This window comes from Cyprinodon variegatus, unplaced genomic scaffold, assembly GCF_000732505.1.
Source record: "Cyprinodon variegatus isolate N-32 unplaced genomic scaffold, C_variegatus-1.0 Scaffold95, whole genome shotgun sequence".
Taxonomy (NCBI): Eukaryota; Metazoa; Chordata; class Actinopteri; order Cyprinodontiformes; family Cyprinodontidae; genus Cyprinodon; species Cyprinodon variegatus.
In genome coordinates, this window is record NW_015150548.1 from 996,101 (window position 1) to 1,012,878 (window position 16,778).

General features: G+C 38.0%; 2 protein-coding genes across 2 annotated transcripts in view; one reads left to right on the forward strand and one right to left on the reverse strand.

Moving 5' to 3' along the window:
• The first annotated feature begins 1,149 nt into the window (after positions 1-1,149).
• On the forward strand, positions 1,150-5,600 carry LOC107084235 (putative methyltransferase DDB_G0268948). Its single transcript, XM_015373969.1, has 6 exons — positions 1,150-1,399; positions 2,234-2,394; positions 4,362-4,575; positions 4,707-4,810; positions 4,892-5,029; positions 5,504-5,600. The coding sequence occupies exons 1-6, from the start codon at positions 1,292-1,294 to the stop codon at positions 5,598-5,600; spliced, it is 822 nt and encodes a 273-aa protein (XP_015229455.1). The 5' UTR covers positions 1,150-1,291.
• A 3,796-nt stretch (positions 5,601-9,396) lies between these two features.
• Positions 9,397-16,778, reverse strand: part of LOC107084227 (receptor activity-modifying protein 1-like) — a 12,925-nt gene continuing 5,543 nt past the window's right edge. The window contains exon 3 of the mRNA XM_015373958.1: positions 9,397-10,431. Within this exon, the coding sequence (XP_015229444.1) occupies positions 10,176-10,431 (256 nt within the window). The 3' untranslated portion in view covers positions 9,397-10,175. The remainder of the gene's footprint in view (positions 10,432-16,778) is intronic.

The window sequence follows — 16,778 nt, forward strand, 5'->3', positions numbered from 1 at the left end:
AAGCCTGATAGATAATGTGGTTGAGTATTTAAAAGACGCAGAAAAGCTTTAATCTTGAATCAGACAAAAAAATAAAATAAAAATAAAGGGAGCACATTAAGTTAAGAGGATAGAAGGCAAATGAAGTGCTGACAACAAAATGAAGTGGATCAAATCTTAATGTCAACATATAATCCAAAATAAAGCAGAAGGCAGATATCTAGAGATAATTATAAGAAGCTAAAATATCTGCCTCAATGGAAGAGTTGAGGTTCTTTGGTGTGTCGGTCAAGAATCATCCTAGAATGGAACAGAAAGCATTGGGTCCTTGTCCGCAGTTATGCCACCTTGGTCTGTTGTGGTGAGGTAAGATTAAGGCCATTGAAGAAATCTCTCAAGTTACTTGTTTATCGACAATCTGACCCTGATCTATGATTAAGAAATATGGATCTCTACTGGAAGAGCAAGATCCTGGATACAAGCTTTTAGAATTAACCACAAAACAGGCTTCAATCGGAGGCCACTGGACTTTCATTCTAAGCAAGAATCAAGCTATGACCCAGGTTAGTGGTCTGGGTCAGGCCATAATTTGAATGACAAAGAACTGGCGCAGGCATATTGTATTTAGCTTCCCCTATTAGATATCCATGTAGGGATCCTACCTTTGGAGGTTCTCTCAGCCATGATCCACTGTGAGAACACTAGCTGGAAGGGCTTTATATCCATACCTTCTGACCCTAGTGGAGCTGGACAGTGTAGCCAGGAGAGGGCAATCTTCTGGAGCTCTAGGATTTGTTAAATTCAAGAGACCTATTATTGTACATAGATTAGAATAAAACAAAAGGAGCTCTGGCAACATGAAAAATTAAAAGTGCAGCAAAGAAAATCCTTGTTTAAGTCTGTGGACTGAACTTTTGTGTTTGTATTCCCAAATAACTAAATTATGCATCACATTTTAATCCAGTGTGTCTTATTTTTGATTGTAAACAGGCCTGTTTATTTCTTTAGGGAACAATACAACTACACGCATTGTTGACCTTTAAGCTACTTGCAAAAGGAAACACTATCAAACTGTTAATCTATAACTTGCTGGTTAAACATAGTCAAGCTTTTACTGCTGAATCATGGTACTATGATAGTCAGTGTGGAGATGCAGCAAAAGCTTTTGCTTCTCTCTCGTTTAGTTTGAGATAATTTGTTTCCTTCTGAATTCAGGAACTTCAAATTCCTTTGTCTATTCTCCAGTCTGGATTGATGCCTTTTACTCTTATTTTTTCCCTCCACTCTGGTGCCTATTGTTTTTACTAAAAAGATGGCTGTGCGGCTTTTTGAAGGCAAGGATCATGCATCCTCTTACCTGCAGTACAGAGTGGCCCCACATGAAATGGTCAGCGTAATAATGAGCTACATAGAGAAAAGGGTAAGTTTGTATTACCTTTCTTAGATTTTAGAGATTTAGAGGATGGGAACTTTGAACACAGGCACCTTGTTTTATCTTTACGTTCAAATTCTCCTATTTTATTGGAAACTATACTAATGCTGTTCATGTATTTTGTCATTTTTGTCTATGTTACACTGATTTGTAGTTCCATGTGCTTACTTAAGCCTGGTTTATGCTCAGAAACTAGGTTGTCTGCGTGTTTCACAGTTAACGCAGATATGCAAAGATGCCAGATATGCTGGATGTGGGGCATCCGGCGTGGGATGAAGGGTTGTAGATGGCGAACAAGCTAGTCAAACTGACACACCGACACCCACAATCCTAGCTAGTTCGTGATAGTCCCTCTTGCATTGTGCCATTGAATAACATAGCGCAGACCACGCTTCAAAATTGGGCATAAATCAAAAATATCTGCGTTATACCTGCGATAAGCTAACTGCGACACACTGCTGCAGGAGTATAACCAGCCCTTTAGACTAAGTACTCTGGGAACTTGAGCTCCCTCTAGTGACAGGCAGGAGGTATTTCAAACCATTTGTCTTGGTGGATTTTCTTTTGAGCATGCAGCTCTGTTCATTAAGGCATCATCAAGATATTTCTTGGGAAATTGAAATGAATTGGTGTGTCTTTTGGCATCAGCAGCGTTCTGAAATATATTTAACCAATTCCATGTTATCAGATAACTTTTGTTTAAGTGATTTCTTGACTCTGCAAATCATTTTCAATTTCATAACCATCATAATGAATTTTTAGAATAAGACCAAGTTGGATTAAATTGTTTAATTTTGGAAAACTCTATTCTCTTCCATTCAGAAACCGAAGAGGTCCGAACTTGCTGTCGATGTTGGCTGCGGTCCAGGGCAAGTGACTGTCCTCTTGGCACCATACTTCAACAAGGTGGTCGGGACAGACGTCAGCCAGGCAATGATAGACAGGGCATTGGCCAAAAGCAACCCACCAAACACTTCTTACAGGTGAACACAAACAACATTCTAGAATATGTCACTTAGATAAGTGCTGCTTTTAAAACCTTGAACATAAAGAACCAAGTAGAAGCCCAAGAAGAGATAGTCCAGTTTTGGTGTTAGTAAATAAAAAATCAAACCAGTCATTATTAAGGTTGAGTAGATTTGCATGGGACTGACACATCAGCAACACATATATAACACAGGTCCTGGCATTTTGAAAAGAATAACATTTGTAAGGCAGTACCTCAACTAAACACTGAGTGAAGCTTACTAAACCGATCAAACCTTTTAGGCATAACTGATAACAAATAGCAGGGGCTCTTGTTTTGGATTTTCACAAACCAGTGGTCATACCAATATGGTTAGGCATGACATGATGTGCAGTTGACAAAAACATTGGAACTAAATCACAAATCAGAACTTTCTTACTTGTTAGTAACTGTATATTTGGGGTTTCAAATTGTAGATTCTTCAGTATCTGTGAATAGGTAAATCCTGTCCATTTTGTTTTAAACGCTAGTATTATTGTACCTCACATTATACATTTACACTACCCTTGAAAAACCGATCCATGCCGAGATCGGTCCGAGTTCAGATCAGTTAACCAGGCCGAGCTTGGTTCTGACGACTGTTTACACATCACGCTATCTCGGTTCCTCGACTCCTTGCCTCCTAGTGACGATCTGCGGTATTACTGCCAGTATTAAAGGAGGAAATCAAGCAGTTGGTGGCGGTAATACACCAAAAGTTGTTTGCCAACCGTCATGAAACACAAGAAGAAGAAGACAAAGAAGGAGGGAATCAAGCAAATCAAAATGGTCATCCCAGGTCGCACCACGCTTTTTTGAAGCCATTATTTAAAATGTTGCGTGGAGAAGAATTCGATTGTTGTTTATAGTTGTTCTTCTTCTTCTGTTTTGTGTTGGTTGGCAAGCAACTTCCAGAGGGGCATTAGTGCCAACTACTGGAATGGAGTGTGAATCGGGATGTGCAGCCAGACGGAGATGAGGCGTTCTGCTCATGCGCTTTTGTTATCAGAGAACCGAGCCAGGGAAAAACCGAGCCGAGCCCACCCCTGGAACTGGTCTGCAGTTAGCGCGGTTCGGTTATGTGTCTAGCTCGGTTCAGTTCAGTTTACTTTCCATTTACACACGATAAGTTCTCTCAGTTACCAAGCTCGGACCGGTCTTGGCACGGTTATTCAAGGGTAGTGTAAATGGGGTAATATATAGAATGCACATTGAAACAGGCCTAAATCTGTGGTTAAGGGTTGAATGGTGTCCTTGTGTAGGCCTACTGTTAAAATTAACATGCTTTCTTCATAATCCAGACAATATATGTTATGAACCCAAAAGGTATTTTTTTGGTGTTAAATTTGGTGATATTCTGACTCCACGAGAAAGAAAAAAAACCTCCCATGAATAAAATTGTGAATTTCATGACACTAATAAAAGCTTCTGCCTCAGTTATGGACATAAGATCAGGGCTGGCAGAGCTTCAAAGGGGTCCTAAGCAAAAAAAAAAGATTTCTCTGACCTCTATTACTGCCAATAGTGATTGCTGCTATCAACAGTTCAATGATCAGATCATTCACCACCTAGCATAAAATCTCTGCAGCTCTGGTAGGGCTGTTTATGGCCTCCTATTCATATGCAGCATTTAGTGTTACTAAATGCAATAAAATAAAGTAAAATGGAGCTTAAGAAGAGTAAAAGTATCACCTGGTTTATAATTTTTGTTATCAATTTCAAAAGTGTGGTGCAAAATAATCTGTAGATTGATAAATGAAAAGATAACAGACATATTTAAATAAAACATATAGTAAAATTAAAGTATTGTATATCTCAATATACTGAGTATATCTCAGTGGTTTAACTGCAGTAAGTTTATCTAATATTGATGGGTATTTTAAGCAGGCTTGGGGTTTTGATAAATGACTACAACACACTCCACTCTTCTGTTTCCCACCGCAGACAGTCCCCTGCAGAGGAGTTACCATTTACAGCTGGCGAGGTGGACCTTGTGACGGCCATGACGGCGGCCCACTGGTTCGATCGACCGCGGTTCCTCCAGGAGGCCGACAGGGTGCTCAGGCCTGGAGGCTGCCTTGCACTCCTGAGCTACACCATGGACATGAACCTTGAATATGGAGATGTTTCGGACGCCCTTAATGACATCTGCCAGGAGGTCCGTTACAAATCTTAGGACTTAAGCATCCATGCATTTGTAAAAGCATACGAAGCGGTTCAAATGAAAACTTTGCTGCAATAATTCCATTCATAGGTTGTGTTAAGAAATCTGTCAAACTCTGTTTCTAGTTCTACGCTGCCTTGCTGCCCTACAGAAGTTCTTATTTAGGACCAAGCTCCAAGAAGCTCTACTTTGACATGTTTAACTCTTGCTCTTACCTGGACAAGGAATGGTGAGTCCTTATTGATTTAATATGCATTAGTAGCCTGTCATATTAAGTTTAAATACAAAGTAACTATGAATGTCTTTGTAGGAATGAGTCCTGCCAAGTAAGACGGACCCTTTCGGTCAGTGGGTTTATAGGCATGGTGGAAACTTTCTCTAACTACCAGCAGCTAAAACAAAAGGACCCATCTGAAGCCGAACGTCTCTCAAATAGCATCCTGAACAAGTGAGTTATCACCCTCAAACATCCCCCAGCCTGACCGTTAACAACCGGGTCCCAATCTTTAACCTCCCTTCTCATAATCTCCACCGTTGTTCCATCCATCATTATCAAAAACTGCTGAAAAGTGTCTGTGAATACAGTCATGGTCCTGGACTTTTAATCAGAAAATCCAGGCATTGCTTGGCTAAGCTTAACCGTCGAAGGTTTTGACTGCTTCGATAACACAGCCGTCATTAATTCCCCTGCTAGTGACAGGGCTGAACAGCTAAGCTAGCACAATATATGTGGTAGAAGTGCTGAGGCACAACTTTTACATGCATGAAAAAAGCAGTTTGACATTGAGTTTAATTACTTTAACGGCGGGTTAACATTTACACAAAGTTCCAGGCACTGTCTCCTTCCATCTCCATTATTTTATCATTTAGGTCCTTTTTTTTCAAATCAGTTGTAACCAGTTTCCTTTTGTATTTATTTCAGACTGCTGAGTGCCATGAATGCATCCTCTCCCGACACAGAAGTGACGGTGATAGTAAACTACTTTTACATGCTGGCTTGCAAACCTTCTTCTGACTGAACCTCGATGCCCTTAAACACAAATCTTAACGCACACCTCATTCATTCACTGCAATTAAGATGGACATAAAAGGATCGTCCACTTTCCTTAAGGCCTCTTACAGCCAGTAGTAGTGAGATTTAATTGCCTGACATATTTTTATAACGGCCTTTGGAGCGCATTTAAATGTTCTTGTTAACGTTTCACATTGAATAATTCATTAAAAGTCAAGGATGGCGTATTTTCCATTTTGTTGTTTTTTCTCCTTCCACTCCGCTAGGGGCTTTAATTTATTTGGTTTATTTTGTGACACACAAAACATCAAACACTGCAATATAAAAGTGTGTCAAAGTTTAATTTGTCACTATTGCACTACATTCTATGATGGACTTTGAAACATTTAGGTTTTCTTTTATGGTTGTAAAACAGTAACTTTTTACCAGTTGATGCTTAATTGGTAAATACAGGACATCAAAACGTTGTAAACTACACACAATAGTAGTTTTAAAGGTGTCATAATGTGGTATTTTACTCATGCAATCCTTCAAATTTATGTTTTATGATTTTTAGGAGAAAGAATCGTCAGAGCTCATTCAGACCCTCTCTACACCCCTCTATTGTTTAGAGAGGATAGAATTTGAGTTGTGCGTACGCGTGTTAATGTGGATGTAGCTTGTTTTTTTTTACCATTGTTTCCTGGTCTATTACACAAAAGCAAGATCTATTCTGACTGCCCTGATGTGAATCCCTGATTGTTGGTATTCCCCCCTTTTAGTGAAATAGAGACAGGAATGGTCATAGCAAGACTGGTTAACAGGGCCGCCAACTTTTTACCAAACCCTGGAGTGAAATTTTGAAATAGTTTGGACAGGCAACCCTTGGTTTTCAGAGGATTGCAGAGGATTTAACTGGAACAAAGCTGCAAAATGAGAATTTTTTTTATAGCACTGTAAATGTTACTGAATGATAATAAGTTATCCGTAGTTAAGTGGAAAAAACTTCACACAATATACATTATGTCCTATATTTTGATAATTTTCAAGAAAGTGAAGTAAAGAAGAAAAGGCCCTACTAAAATACTTCCATCTTAAATATAGTCTAAACTAAGAATTTTACAACTTTTTTTAATTAATTATACTAGTTCAAGTAAAATACCCAATGCTAATCTAAAAAATTATTACTTGATTACTGGCACTAAAACAGGAGCCACTGACATCGAATCCCATGCAAATTACATTATGTATGAATATTCGGTAATAAGCTAAGGAAGCTAAGTCATTATCTTAGTTTTTTTTACAATTGACAAAACAGCTAAACAATTCAGACCTTCCAGGGGGATGTAGAGTCTATAAAAACATTCCATGCAAAAGAAAGCACTTCTCTGGATGTTTCAGTTGGATGGAAATTGAGTTTTTAAACATATTAAGTGGTTGATAATCAGAGATGGGAAGTAACGAAGTACAAATACTTCGTTACTGTACTCAAGTATTTTTCTGATATTTTTACTTTACTTTACTACTTATTTTTATGGCGACTTTTTACTTCTACTCCTTACATTTTTACACAAATATCTGTACTTTCTACTCCTTACATTTTAAAAAATTGGCTCGTTACTTTAGTTTTGAATCATTTCAATGGAGTAACTGTTATTATTTTTCACGTCATCAATACCAAATTCTATCTAATTGGATGGGAATCTACGTTGCATTTGACGCACCACTACAAGATGAATCGACAGATTCGGCGGTATTAATTCGCGGCAAATCATTGCAGCTTGGTGGCGGTGGCGTTAGCATAGTAGTATGGATGACGAGATGATTGAAAATGAACACAACGGAGATCTAGTCCTATTGGCAGACATCCATTTAAAATGTAGGCAACGGCATGAAAAAAGTGGTTTCTACTTTTACTTTTATACTTTAAGTAAATTTACAAACCTGTACTTTGTTACTTTTACTTGAGTAAAGAAGTTTAATCAGTACTTCCACTTTTACCAGAGTATTTTTTAACACAAGTATCTGTACTTTTACTCAAGTACGGAAAGTGAGTACTTTTGCCATCTCTGTTGATAATAAGGATTAATGAATAAGATAAGTAATAATAAAATGAGAACACCCCTCTGGTTCCTCCTCTATCAGTCTTGGAGAACTACATTGTTCTGCACATCCTCTCTGGGTCTTACTGTATGTAGTACTATTTTCTCTGATCTTTTTGAAAATAAAATGCAATGGTTCTTTTTTCTTTTTGTGGACCTCCTACAGGGTTTGTGAGGCATACCTGAAAGCTTTAAGAATTCAGAGATTTGTTTACTTAGTTGGTTTAATCAGTTTTAAATTCCAATGGGAGATTATTAAACTAGACTGAGCAATAATTATTTAACTTATGAACAAAACATGGACTAAAACTGGGACTAAATCACGTTGCTAAACTAGAGCAAACAAGGAGTAAAGCTAAATAAAAACAGAAATAGGTATAGAGAACAAAAGATATGATTGATATGATCCTACACTCACTCTCCACATTGATAATCTAAGCTAGTTGATATTTTCTTCATATTACCCAAGTACTATTTTGCTTCAAATCTTCATTAATTTACAAATTGAATTATCTTAATCCAGATAAAATAAGATAAAATTCAAATGACATACTTCGTGATAACCACTCGCAAACCACTCCACTGCTGTCAGGTGAGCTGGTGCAAAAATATAGACTGGATTTGAACCTGGCATGTCCTCGTATGTTAGCACTGAGGTTGTGTTGAAAATACTGACTGGATTTTCATCGGCATGGTATTTTTTATATGAATAAGTTTAATGGAGTTGATTTTTAATGTCCATAATTTTCTAGTGTTTATATTTGGGCATATGGAGTGAGAGCGTGTGAAGACACTGAGATGCGTTAGTCTCAGCCCAAATGGGTGACACTTGACAGACCAGGGTTAATGCTTTGTTGGAATAGGTCCAAAATCACACCCCACAGGACCAATTTTGTTGTTTGAGCAACAATACCACAAAAAAATACCAAGCTACTCTATTATTCCTGATTTTCTGTCAGGTTTTAACTGAATCCCAACACCAACAGGTTTTAACTGAAGCCCAACACCAACATGAAGTCAATCTTCCCAGGTGAGGACCCCTTAAAACATTTAGGAAGGAGTGAGGTTAAGAAAGCACAATACTTCTCAGCCTGGGTACTGTTCTTACTGTTGACCTGAGAAAGGTGAAGAGCTAGAGGCTAGAAAGGGAGAAAGAGGCAGGAGCTAAAATATGAGGTATTGGGATCGAGCCCTAAATGTTGAGGGAGGTGACACCAAGATTAAACCATCCATCTATTATCTGACACGCTTTTCATGAGTGGGGTCACAAGGGGTGCCTATCTCCAGCTGTCTACGGGCAGGGTACACCCTGGACAAGTTGCCAGTACATTGCAGGGCAACAAAGAGTCAAACAACCTCTCACGCACACACTCACACCTAAGGGGAATTTAGAGAAGCCAATTAACCTAACAGTCATGTTTTTGGACTGTGGGAGGAAGCCGGAGTACCGGGAGAGAACCCACGCATGCTCAGGGAGAACAGTAGTACTAACCACTGCGCCACTGAGCAGCCAAGATTAAACTAATGGGAGACATAAAAAAAAAAAAAAAAACATTTTTGTAAGAATAACAAAAACCTAAGTTGCTCCATTTCAAGAAAAGCTCACCAGGAAACTAGCCAATAATAGGTCTCTACAGTAGGTTCTGTTGCACCTACTGTACCCTTTTTAGCAAATTTTACGGTCACAATAATCAATCAAACAAAACAGTAACACAATTGTTTATTTTTATTTTTTCACTCTTTTGACCAGACAGGAAAAAAAATCAATGTATTTTCTCAAAAATATATATATATATTTCCTTTCTTATTCTTGTCTTTGACGCATAGGGTCACAGTTGGCAGCACTGAATGCATTTAAAAGCAGCAAGGAATTTCACACTCAGGTGCTACAAAAACAGCTCCGGTTTTGTATCTTGAGTACCAGAACATTACAAATAGAGCAGAAAGGATCCTTTGGTGATAGACAGCCTGAGTCTGCATAAAGTAAAATTATGTTTATTAGTATTTGTCCTTTTGATTGTCTGAGGAACGTAAAAAATAATTTGTCCAGTGAAGAATAGGTGAGTGTACCAACAGTAAAGCATCCTAACATGATCAGCTGAGTTGCTTCTCAGTCAGGGTGGCGGGAGCACCTACCACATCTGTCCAACACATAAAGTTACTTAAACATTCAAAATTACTCCTTCTAATATTCTAGACAGACTACAAGTCCAGAGAAGAAACATTTGGTACATCTCAGAAAATCATTAGCTATGTACAAGCATTGTATTGTCTACACTAAACATTTTCCTCAAACTCTTATTTTATATACTTATATCTTTTAGCTTTAAGCGTCTTGCACTTAATTTGACATACTCTCAGTTGTTGAATCTGATGTAGTTTAAATTCAATAAAGGTGGTTCTTGTGATATGCAAATTCTTCTGACAGTATATGAAGCTGCCTTTTCAACATGGCTGACTTGATGTTATCCATCTCCAAGTCCTGAGGACCCTCGTCATCTTTACAGCATCCCCTGTGTGCGTTTGCTCCTCCACACCACTACCGCAGTCATCAACAGTGTGATCATCACGGAAACGCCTATAAAGGGGACAAGGATGCTGATGGGTGGCTCCTGCAGGAGCCGGCCGGTCAAAGCACAGTGCTGAAAGTACATGCGGTGAATCTTCATGAAGAAGGCGTCCACCACCTGGTTGGGCCAGAAGCAGTCCATCCTCAAGGCTACCTGGTAGGTGCAGTTAGTAAGTCCCTCATAGATTCTGAAAAAAAGGCCAAAAAAGCAGACATTTTCTGGGATAATTTAGATGAGACACTCAAATGAAGCAAAGTTTCCAATGTTGAACTGTCCAACACCATGAAGGTAAGACTTTATGGATCAATGTGTATGAATTTATACTTTTGCACCATTCTGTTACAATTATTCTTGTTGATGATACATGAGTCTGTTAAACCCTAGTAATACCTGCCTGTTGCATGTCAGAACTAATGTTTCCCAAATGGTTTCTCTGTCAGGATATACAGTTATCATCTTCATTATGTACATAACAGAGATTTGAGAATGAATTTAGGGCCTGGATATAGTGGAACATTCTGAACAGCGAGTTCTCTTTGTTTTTATCACACTCTGCAATGTTGTGATACAGCTGGAGCGAAGGATGTGTGCTCTTTTATAAACATGCATGATGTAATGATGTGATTATGTGGCATACTGGAGTTCTATAGAATGCTTCTTTAACTGTGACTCGAGGCCACTTCACGAGATGTGAGCCTGGACCTGTGAGGCTTCTGCAACTCTAAGCAATTTCTCTGATCTGAGTAAGATTACAATTTCTTTTCAAATCTGCTGTCATGTCTCATGGTTATTTAATACATATAAGTTATGAGGTGTTATTTAGAGAGTGTGTCCCAAGGGATCTCTTCTTAGGAAAATAACCGGAGAGAGAAAGCTTCAAGGTTTTAAGCACAGAGCTTTCCTTAACAACTCTTTAGACTGAAATAATATGTCTTTGAACTTCCAAAGAGTGAAACCACAGCAGAGGACTTGTGTTTGTAGAGGAGGCAGGAGCCAAAGAGTTTCTTGAATTACAAGTAAGCTTAACAGGGCTATATATAACAGCTTGGTCGTCGAGGGGCAACAGAATTGGAGATGCATTCCATCGGAGGAACTCGCTCTAGACAAACTTTAACTGGCTTCTGGGAACATCAAGGGGGGTGGAAATCATGAAAACTATGTACTGTAGGTATATCTAGTCTAAAATCAAGGATGGCTACTTCAAACTCCATGCTTGATGTCTTTTTGTACTAAAAAAACAGCTTTTGCTAGGTAAATAAAACTGCTTTATTAGCATACTCTGTCCCTTCAACTGAAAGCTAAAATTTCTAGGAATGTTATAAAAAAAATAAATTCTGTTGGATATGGTGATATTTCATTACAGGGTACTGTTGATTCAAAATTTTGCCAAACGTCCTTACACTCTTACGCCTACAGCAACCAGATGGTGATGCATCACTCAACAGTCTATTATTACTGTCCACCAGCAGCAGCAGAGCAACAATGAGATCTTGTGAATTTTTCCACAGCTTTATTATTATAAAAACCGCAATATCTCTGTTATAGTATCCTTGTTAATGTATTGGGATTAAACATATCTTGACAAATGTATTGTGATAGATATCGAATTGCCAAATTCCTGCCAATTCATACCCCTGCTAACATCAGATGAGTTCATCATGCAGAAAAATAGAATAAGTTGTAATTTTGTAAAGAAAAAGTCATACAAAAAACATAAAAACAAACTATGCAATCTTTTTTTGAATTAAAAAAGTACAAAAGTACAAAACTGTTCAGCCCTAAACATAGAGTCTCTCAGAACTTTCATTTTTGTTACAGCTTACAGTTAGAGTGGTTTAAGTGACCCTACCTCCCTACTCTCGCCAAACTTAAAAAAATGGAAATTACTAGAGGGCTCTACTGAATAAAATTTCTTCATGTATACAATCTGTGTGTACAAAATGACAATAAAGTCTGTCTAAATCTAAGTCTAGTTATGCTGCTATAGGCTCAGAGTGCTGGAGGACTTAGGGACCACTTTTCCTCCAATTGTCATAGTAGCTTTATCTGGTTTGGTTCCATTTAACTGTGACACCATCTGGAAAGGAAATATCAGCTGGGCTGCTGTTGTCAACACCTCCGATTTAACCAGTGATCTGATTGAATACTCTCTGTTAAAGTGCTTTGAAGTTAAAAGTGCTGTGAATTGGTGTTATATTATCAAACTGAATCGAATTGAACTTAGCATGTGATTTACATACCGGTAGTTAAAATCAAAAATGTTGCTAGTGCTTTCAAAACTAGCTTTATAATCTAACTGAGAAAAAATAAAAGTATTCTTCGTGTTAATGATTTAGTTTTATATTCGATTACTGACCTAGTATCGAAAATTATGTTTGATTTACACTCACCGGCCACTTTATTAGGTACACCTGTCCAACTGCTCGCTAACACTTAATTTCTAAGCAGCCAATCACATGGCNTGTTACTAAATGCAATGAAATAAAGTAATATGCAGCTTACACTTTACAGTTCAACCAGATCATGCAGTCAGATTCATTCAAAGTTTTCTATCTAAGGAAAACCAGTTGATTGCATCGACTCATTGACTCAAATACAATCCCTCACACTAAGCATGCTTGTAGCGACAGTGGAGAGGAAAAACTTCCTTTTAACTGGAAGAAACCTCCAGCAGAACCAGGCTCAGTGTGAGCGGCCATCTGCCGACTGGGGTTCAAGGAGACAGAAGCAGACATAGAAAAAGGCAGACTTTAAAAACTCTTTAAAACCTGTGCTGTCAAGATTTTCTCTTGTTAGAAATCAGACACTCAGGTTTGTTGTTAAAACTAGATCTTTCTGCTGTCTCAGATCTCAGGTAGATCTTTATAAATTGGAGTTTGGAAAAACTCCACTCTTCAGACACAACAGTCACAGGTAGAGTGCAGGTCATCCTTAGAGCAACCCAAAGATTTCGGTTGAATTCAGATTTTTTGAGCAATCTAATATGAGATGTCTGGAATGATTTCTATCTCTAAGGGCAAAAATACGTTTTTCCTCTAAGAAGTTTACAAACTGATTCTTCTTCATCTGTGGGTCAATTTGGCAGCAAGACTACAAAATGTAATTTTTAATTAATCATTACACAATCAGGGAAAATCTTATGATAAAATTGTGTTTTTTGCTAACATTTTTATATAGATATCATTATATATGCAAACAACCTAAACAATTATTTGTTCTTGTCGGCCCTTTTTCACCTTGGGTGCCCAAGTAGTTACTTAGTTCACTTATGCCTTGGGCTGACCCTGATTACAATAATTACAACATAATTAGGACACTAATGGATGGTCATATTGTGGTGAATAGTGATTTCATGTTTGCTCAACAAACTTGCTAGCATTTTATGCAGCTACTGCTATCCTATCAGAAGTTGCAAACCGAATGAACTCAATGGGAAAATAACCAGCAATGATGTGGTGGTGAGAAAAACAAAATGAAGTCTGGAACAAAAGATAATTGGTGTATCATTTAACATTACCTACTGTAACTTACATAACAATTTGCACACTTTGTCTTCTCCAGTTGCAGGACATTATTCTAGAAATTATGCTACCTTACTGCATTCTGATGTATGACTATTGAGACCACTGACTAAATTTGTGCCATAATAAGTAAAGTGGTTTATCTGCAGAAAGTTTATCTAATATTGATGGATATTTTAAGCAGGCTTGGGGTTTTGATAAATGACTACAACACACTCCACTCTTCTGTTTCCCACCGCAGACAGTCCCCTGCAGAGGAGTTACCATTTACAGCTGGCGAGGTGGACCTTGTGACGGCCATGACGGCGGCCCACTGGTTCGATCGACCGCGGTTCCTCCAGGAGGCCGACAGGGTGCTCAGGCCTGGAGGCTGCCTTGCACTCCTGAGCTACACCATGGACATGAACCTTGAATATGGAGATGTTTCGGACGCCCTTAATGACATCTGCCAGGAGGTCCGTTACAAATCTTAGGACTTAAGCATCCATGCATTTGTAAAAGCATACGAAGCGGTTCAAATGAAAACTTTGCTGCAATAATTCCATTCATAGGTTGTGTTAAGAAATCTGTCAAACTCTGTTTCTAGTTCTACGCTGCCTTGCTGCCCTACAGAAGTTCTTATTTAGGACCAAGCTCCAAGAAGCTCTACTTTGACATGTTTAACTCTTGCTCTTACCTGGACAAGGAATGGTGAGTCCTTATTGATTTAATATGCATTAGTAGCCTGTCATATTAAGTTTAAATACAAAGTAACTATGAATGTCTTTGTAGGAATGAGTCCTGCCAAGTAAGACGGACCCTTTCGGTCAGTGGGTTTATAGGCATGGTGGAAACTTTCTCTAACTACCAGCAGCTAAAACAAAAGGACCCATCTGAAGCCGAACGTCTCTCAAATAGCATCCTGAACAAGTGAGTTATCACCCTCAAACATCCCCCAGCCTGACCGTTAACAACCGGGTCCCAATCTTTAACCTCCCTTCTCATAATCTCCACCGTTGTTCCATCCATCATTATCAAAAACTGCTGAAAAGTGTCTGTGAATACAGTCATGGTCCTGGACTTTTAATCAGAAAATCCAGGCATTGCTTGGCTAAGCTTAACCGTCGAAGGTTTTGACTGCTTCGATAACACAGCCGTCATTAATTCCCCTGCTAGTGACAGGGCTGAACAGCTAAGCTAGCACAATATATGTGGTAGAAGTGCTGAGGCACAACTTTTACATGCATGAAAAAAGCAGTTTGACATTGGGTTTAATTACTTTAACGGCGGGTTAACATTTACACAAAGTTCCTGGCACTGTCTCCTTCCATCTCCATTATTTTATCATTTAGGTCCTTTTTTTTTAAATTCATCCAATATGCAGGCCTTTTCAAATAAGTTGTAACCAGTTTCCTTTTGTATTTATTTCAGACTGCTGAGTGCCATGAATGCATCCTCTCCCGACACAGAAGTGACGGTGATAGTAAACTACTTTTACATGCTGGCTTGCAAACCTTCATCTGACTGAACCTCGATGCCCTTAAACACAAATCTTAACGCACACCTCATTCATTCACTGCAATTAAGATGGACATAAAAGGATCGTCCACTTTCCTTAAGGCCTCTTACAGCCAGTAGTAGTGAGATTTAATTGCCTGACATATTTTTATAACGGCCTTTGGAGCGCATTTAAATGTTCTTGTTAACGTTTCACATTGAATAATTCATTAAAAGTCAAGGATGGCGTATTTTCCATTTTGTTGTTTTTTCTCCTTCCACTCCGCTAGGGGCTTTAATTTATTTGGTTTATTTTGTGACACACAAAACATCAAACACTGCAATATAAAAGTGTGTCAAAGTTTAATTTGTCACTATTGCACTACATTCTATGATGGACTTTGAAACATTTAGGTTTTCTTTTATGGTTGTAAAACAGTAACTTTTTACCAGTTGATGCTTAATTGGTAAATACAGGACATCAAAACGTTGTAAACTACACACAATAGAAGTTTTAAAGGAGTCATAATGTGGTATTTTACTCATGCAATCCTTCAAATTTATGTTTTATGATTTTTAGGAGAAAGAATCGTCAGAGCTCATTCAGACCCTCTCTACACCCCTCTATTGTTTAGAGAGGATAGAATTTGAGTTGTGCGTACGCGTGTTAATGTGGATGTAGCTTGTTTTTTTTTACCATTGTTTCCTGGTCTATTACACAAAAGCAAGATCTATTCTGACTGCCCTGATGTGAATCCCTGATTGTTGGTATTCCCCCCTTTTAGTGAAATAGAGACAGGAATGGTCATAGCAAGACTGGTTAACAGGGCCGCCAACTTTTTACCAAACCCTGGAGTGAAATTTTGAAATAGTTTGGACAGGCAACCCTTGGTTTTCAGAGGATTGCAGAGGATTTAACTGGAACAAAGCTGCAAAATGAGAATTTTTTTTATAGCACTGTAAATGTTACTGAATGATAATAAGTTATCCGTAGTTAAGTGGAAAAAACTTCACACAATATACATTATGTCCTATATTTTGATAATTTTCAAGAAAGTGAAGTAAAGAAGAAAAGGCCCTACTAAAATACTTCCATCTTAAATATAGTCTAAACTAAGAATTTTACAACTTTTTTTAATTAATTATACTAGTTCAAGTAAAATACCCAATGCTAATCTAAAAAATTATTACTTGATTACTGGCACTAAAACAGGAGCCACTGACATCGAATCCCATGCAAATTACATTATGTATGAATATTCGGTAATAAGCTAAGGAAGCTAAGTCATTATCTTAGTTTTTTTTACAATTGACAAAACAGCTAAACAATTCAGACCTTCCAGGGGGATGTAGAGTCTATAAAAACATTCCATGCAAAAGAAAGCACTTCTCTGGATGTTTCAGTTGGATGGAAATTGAGTTTTTAAACATATTAAGTGGTTGATAATCAGAGATGGGAAGTAACGAAGTACAAATACTTCGTTACTGTACTCAAGTATTTTTCTGATATTTTTACTTTACTTTACTACTTATTTTT

Coding starts and splice junctions, on each gene's coding strand:
- LOC107084235 (XM_015373969.1), top strand. CDS start 1,292: ATGGCTGTGCGGCTTTTTGAAGGCAAGGATCATGCATCCTCTTACCTG. Junction 1,400..2,233: donor TGAGCTACATAGAGAAAAGG/GTAAGTTTGTAT, acceptor TCTTCCATTCAG/AAACCGAAGAGGTCCGAACT. Junction 4,576..4,706: donor TTAATGACATCTGCCAGGAG/GTCCGTTACAAA, acceptor CTCTGTTTCTAG/TTCTACGCTGCCTTGCTGCC.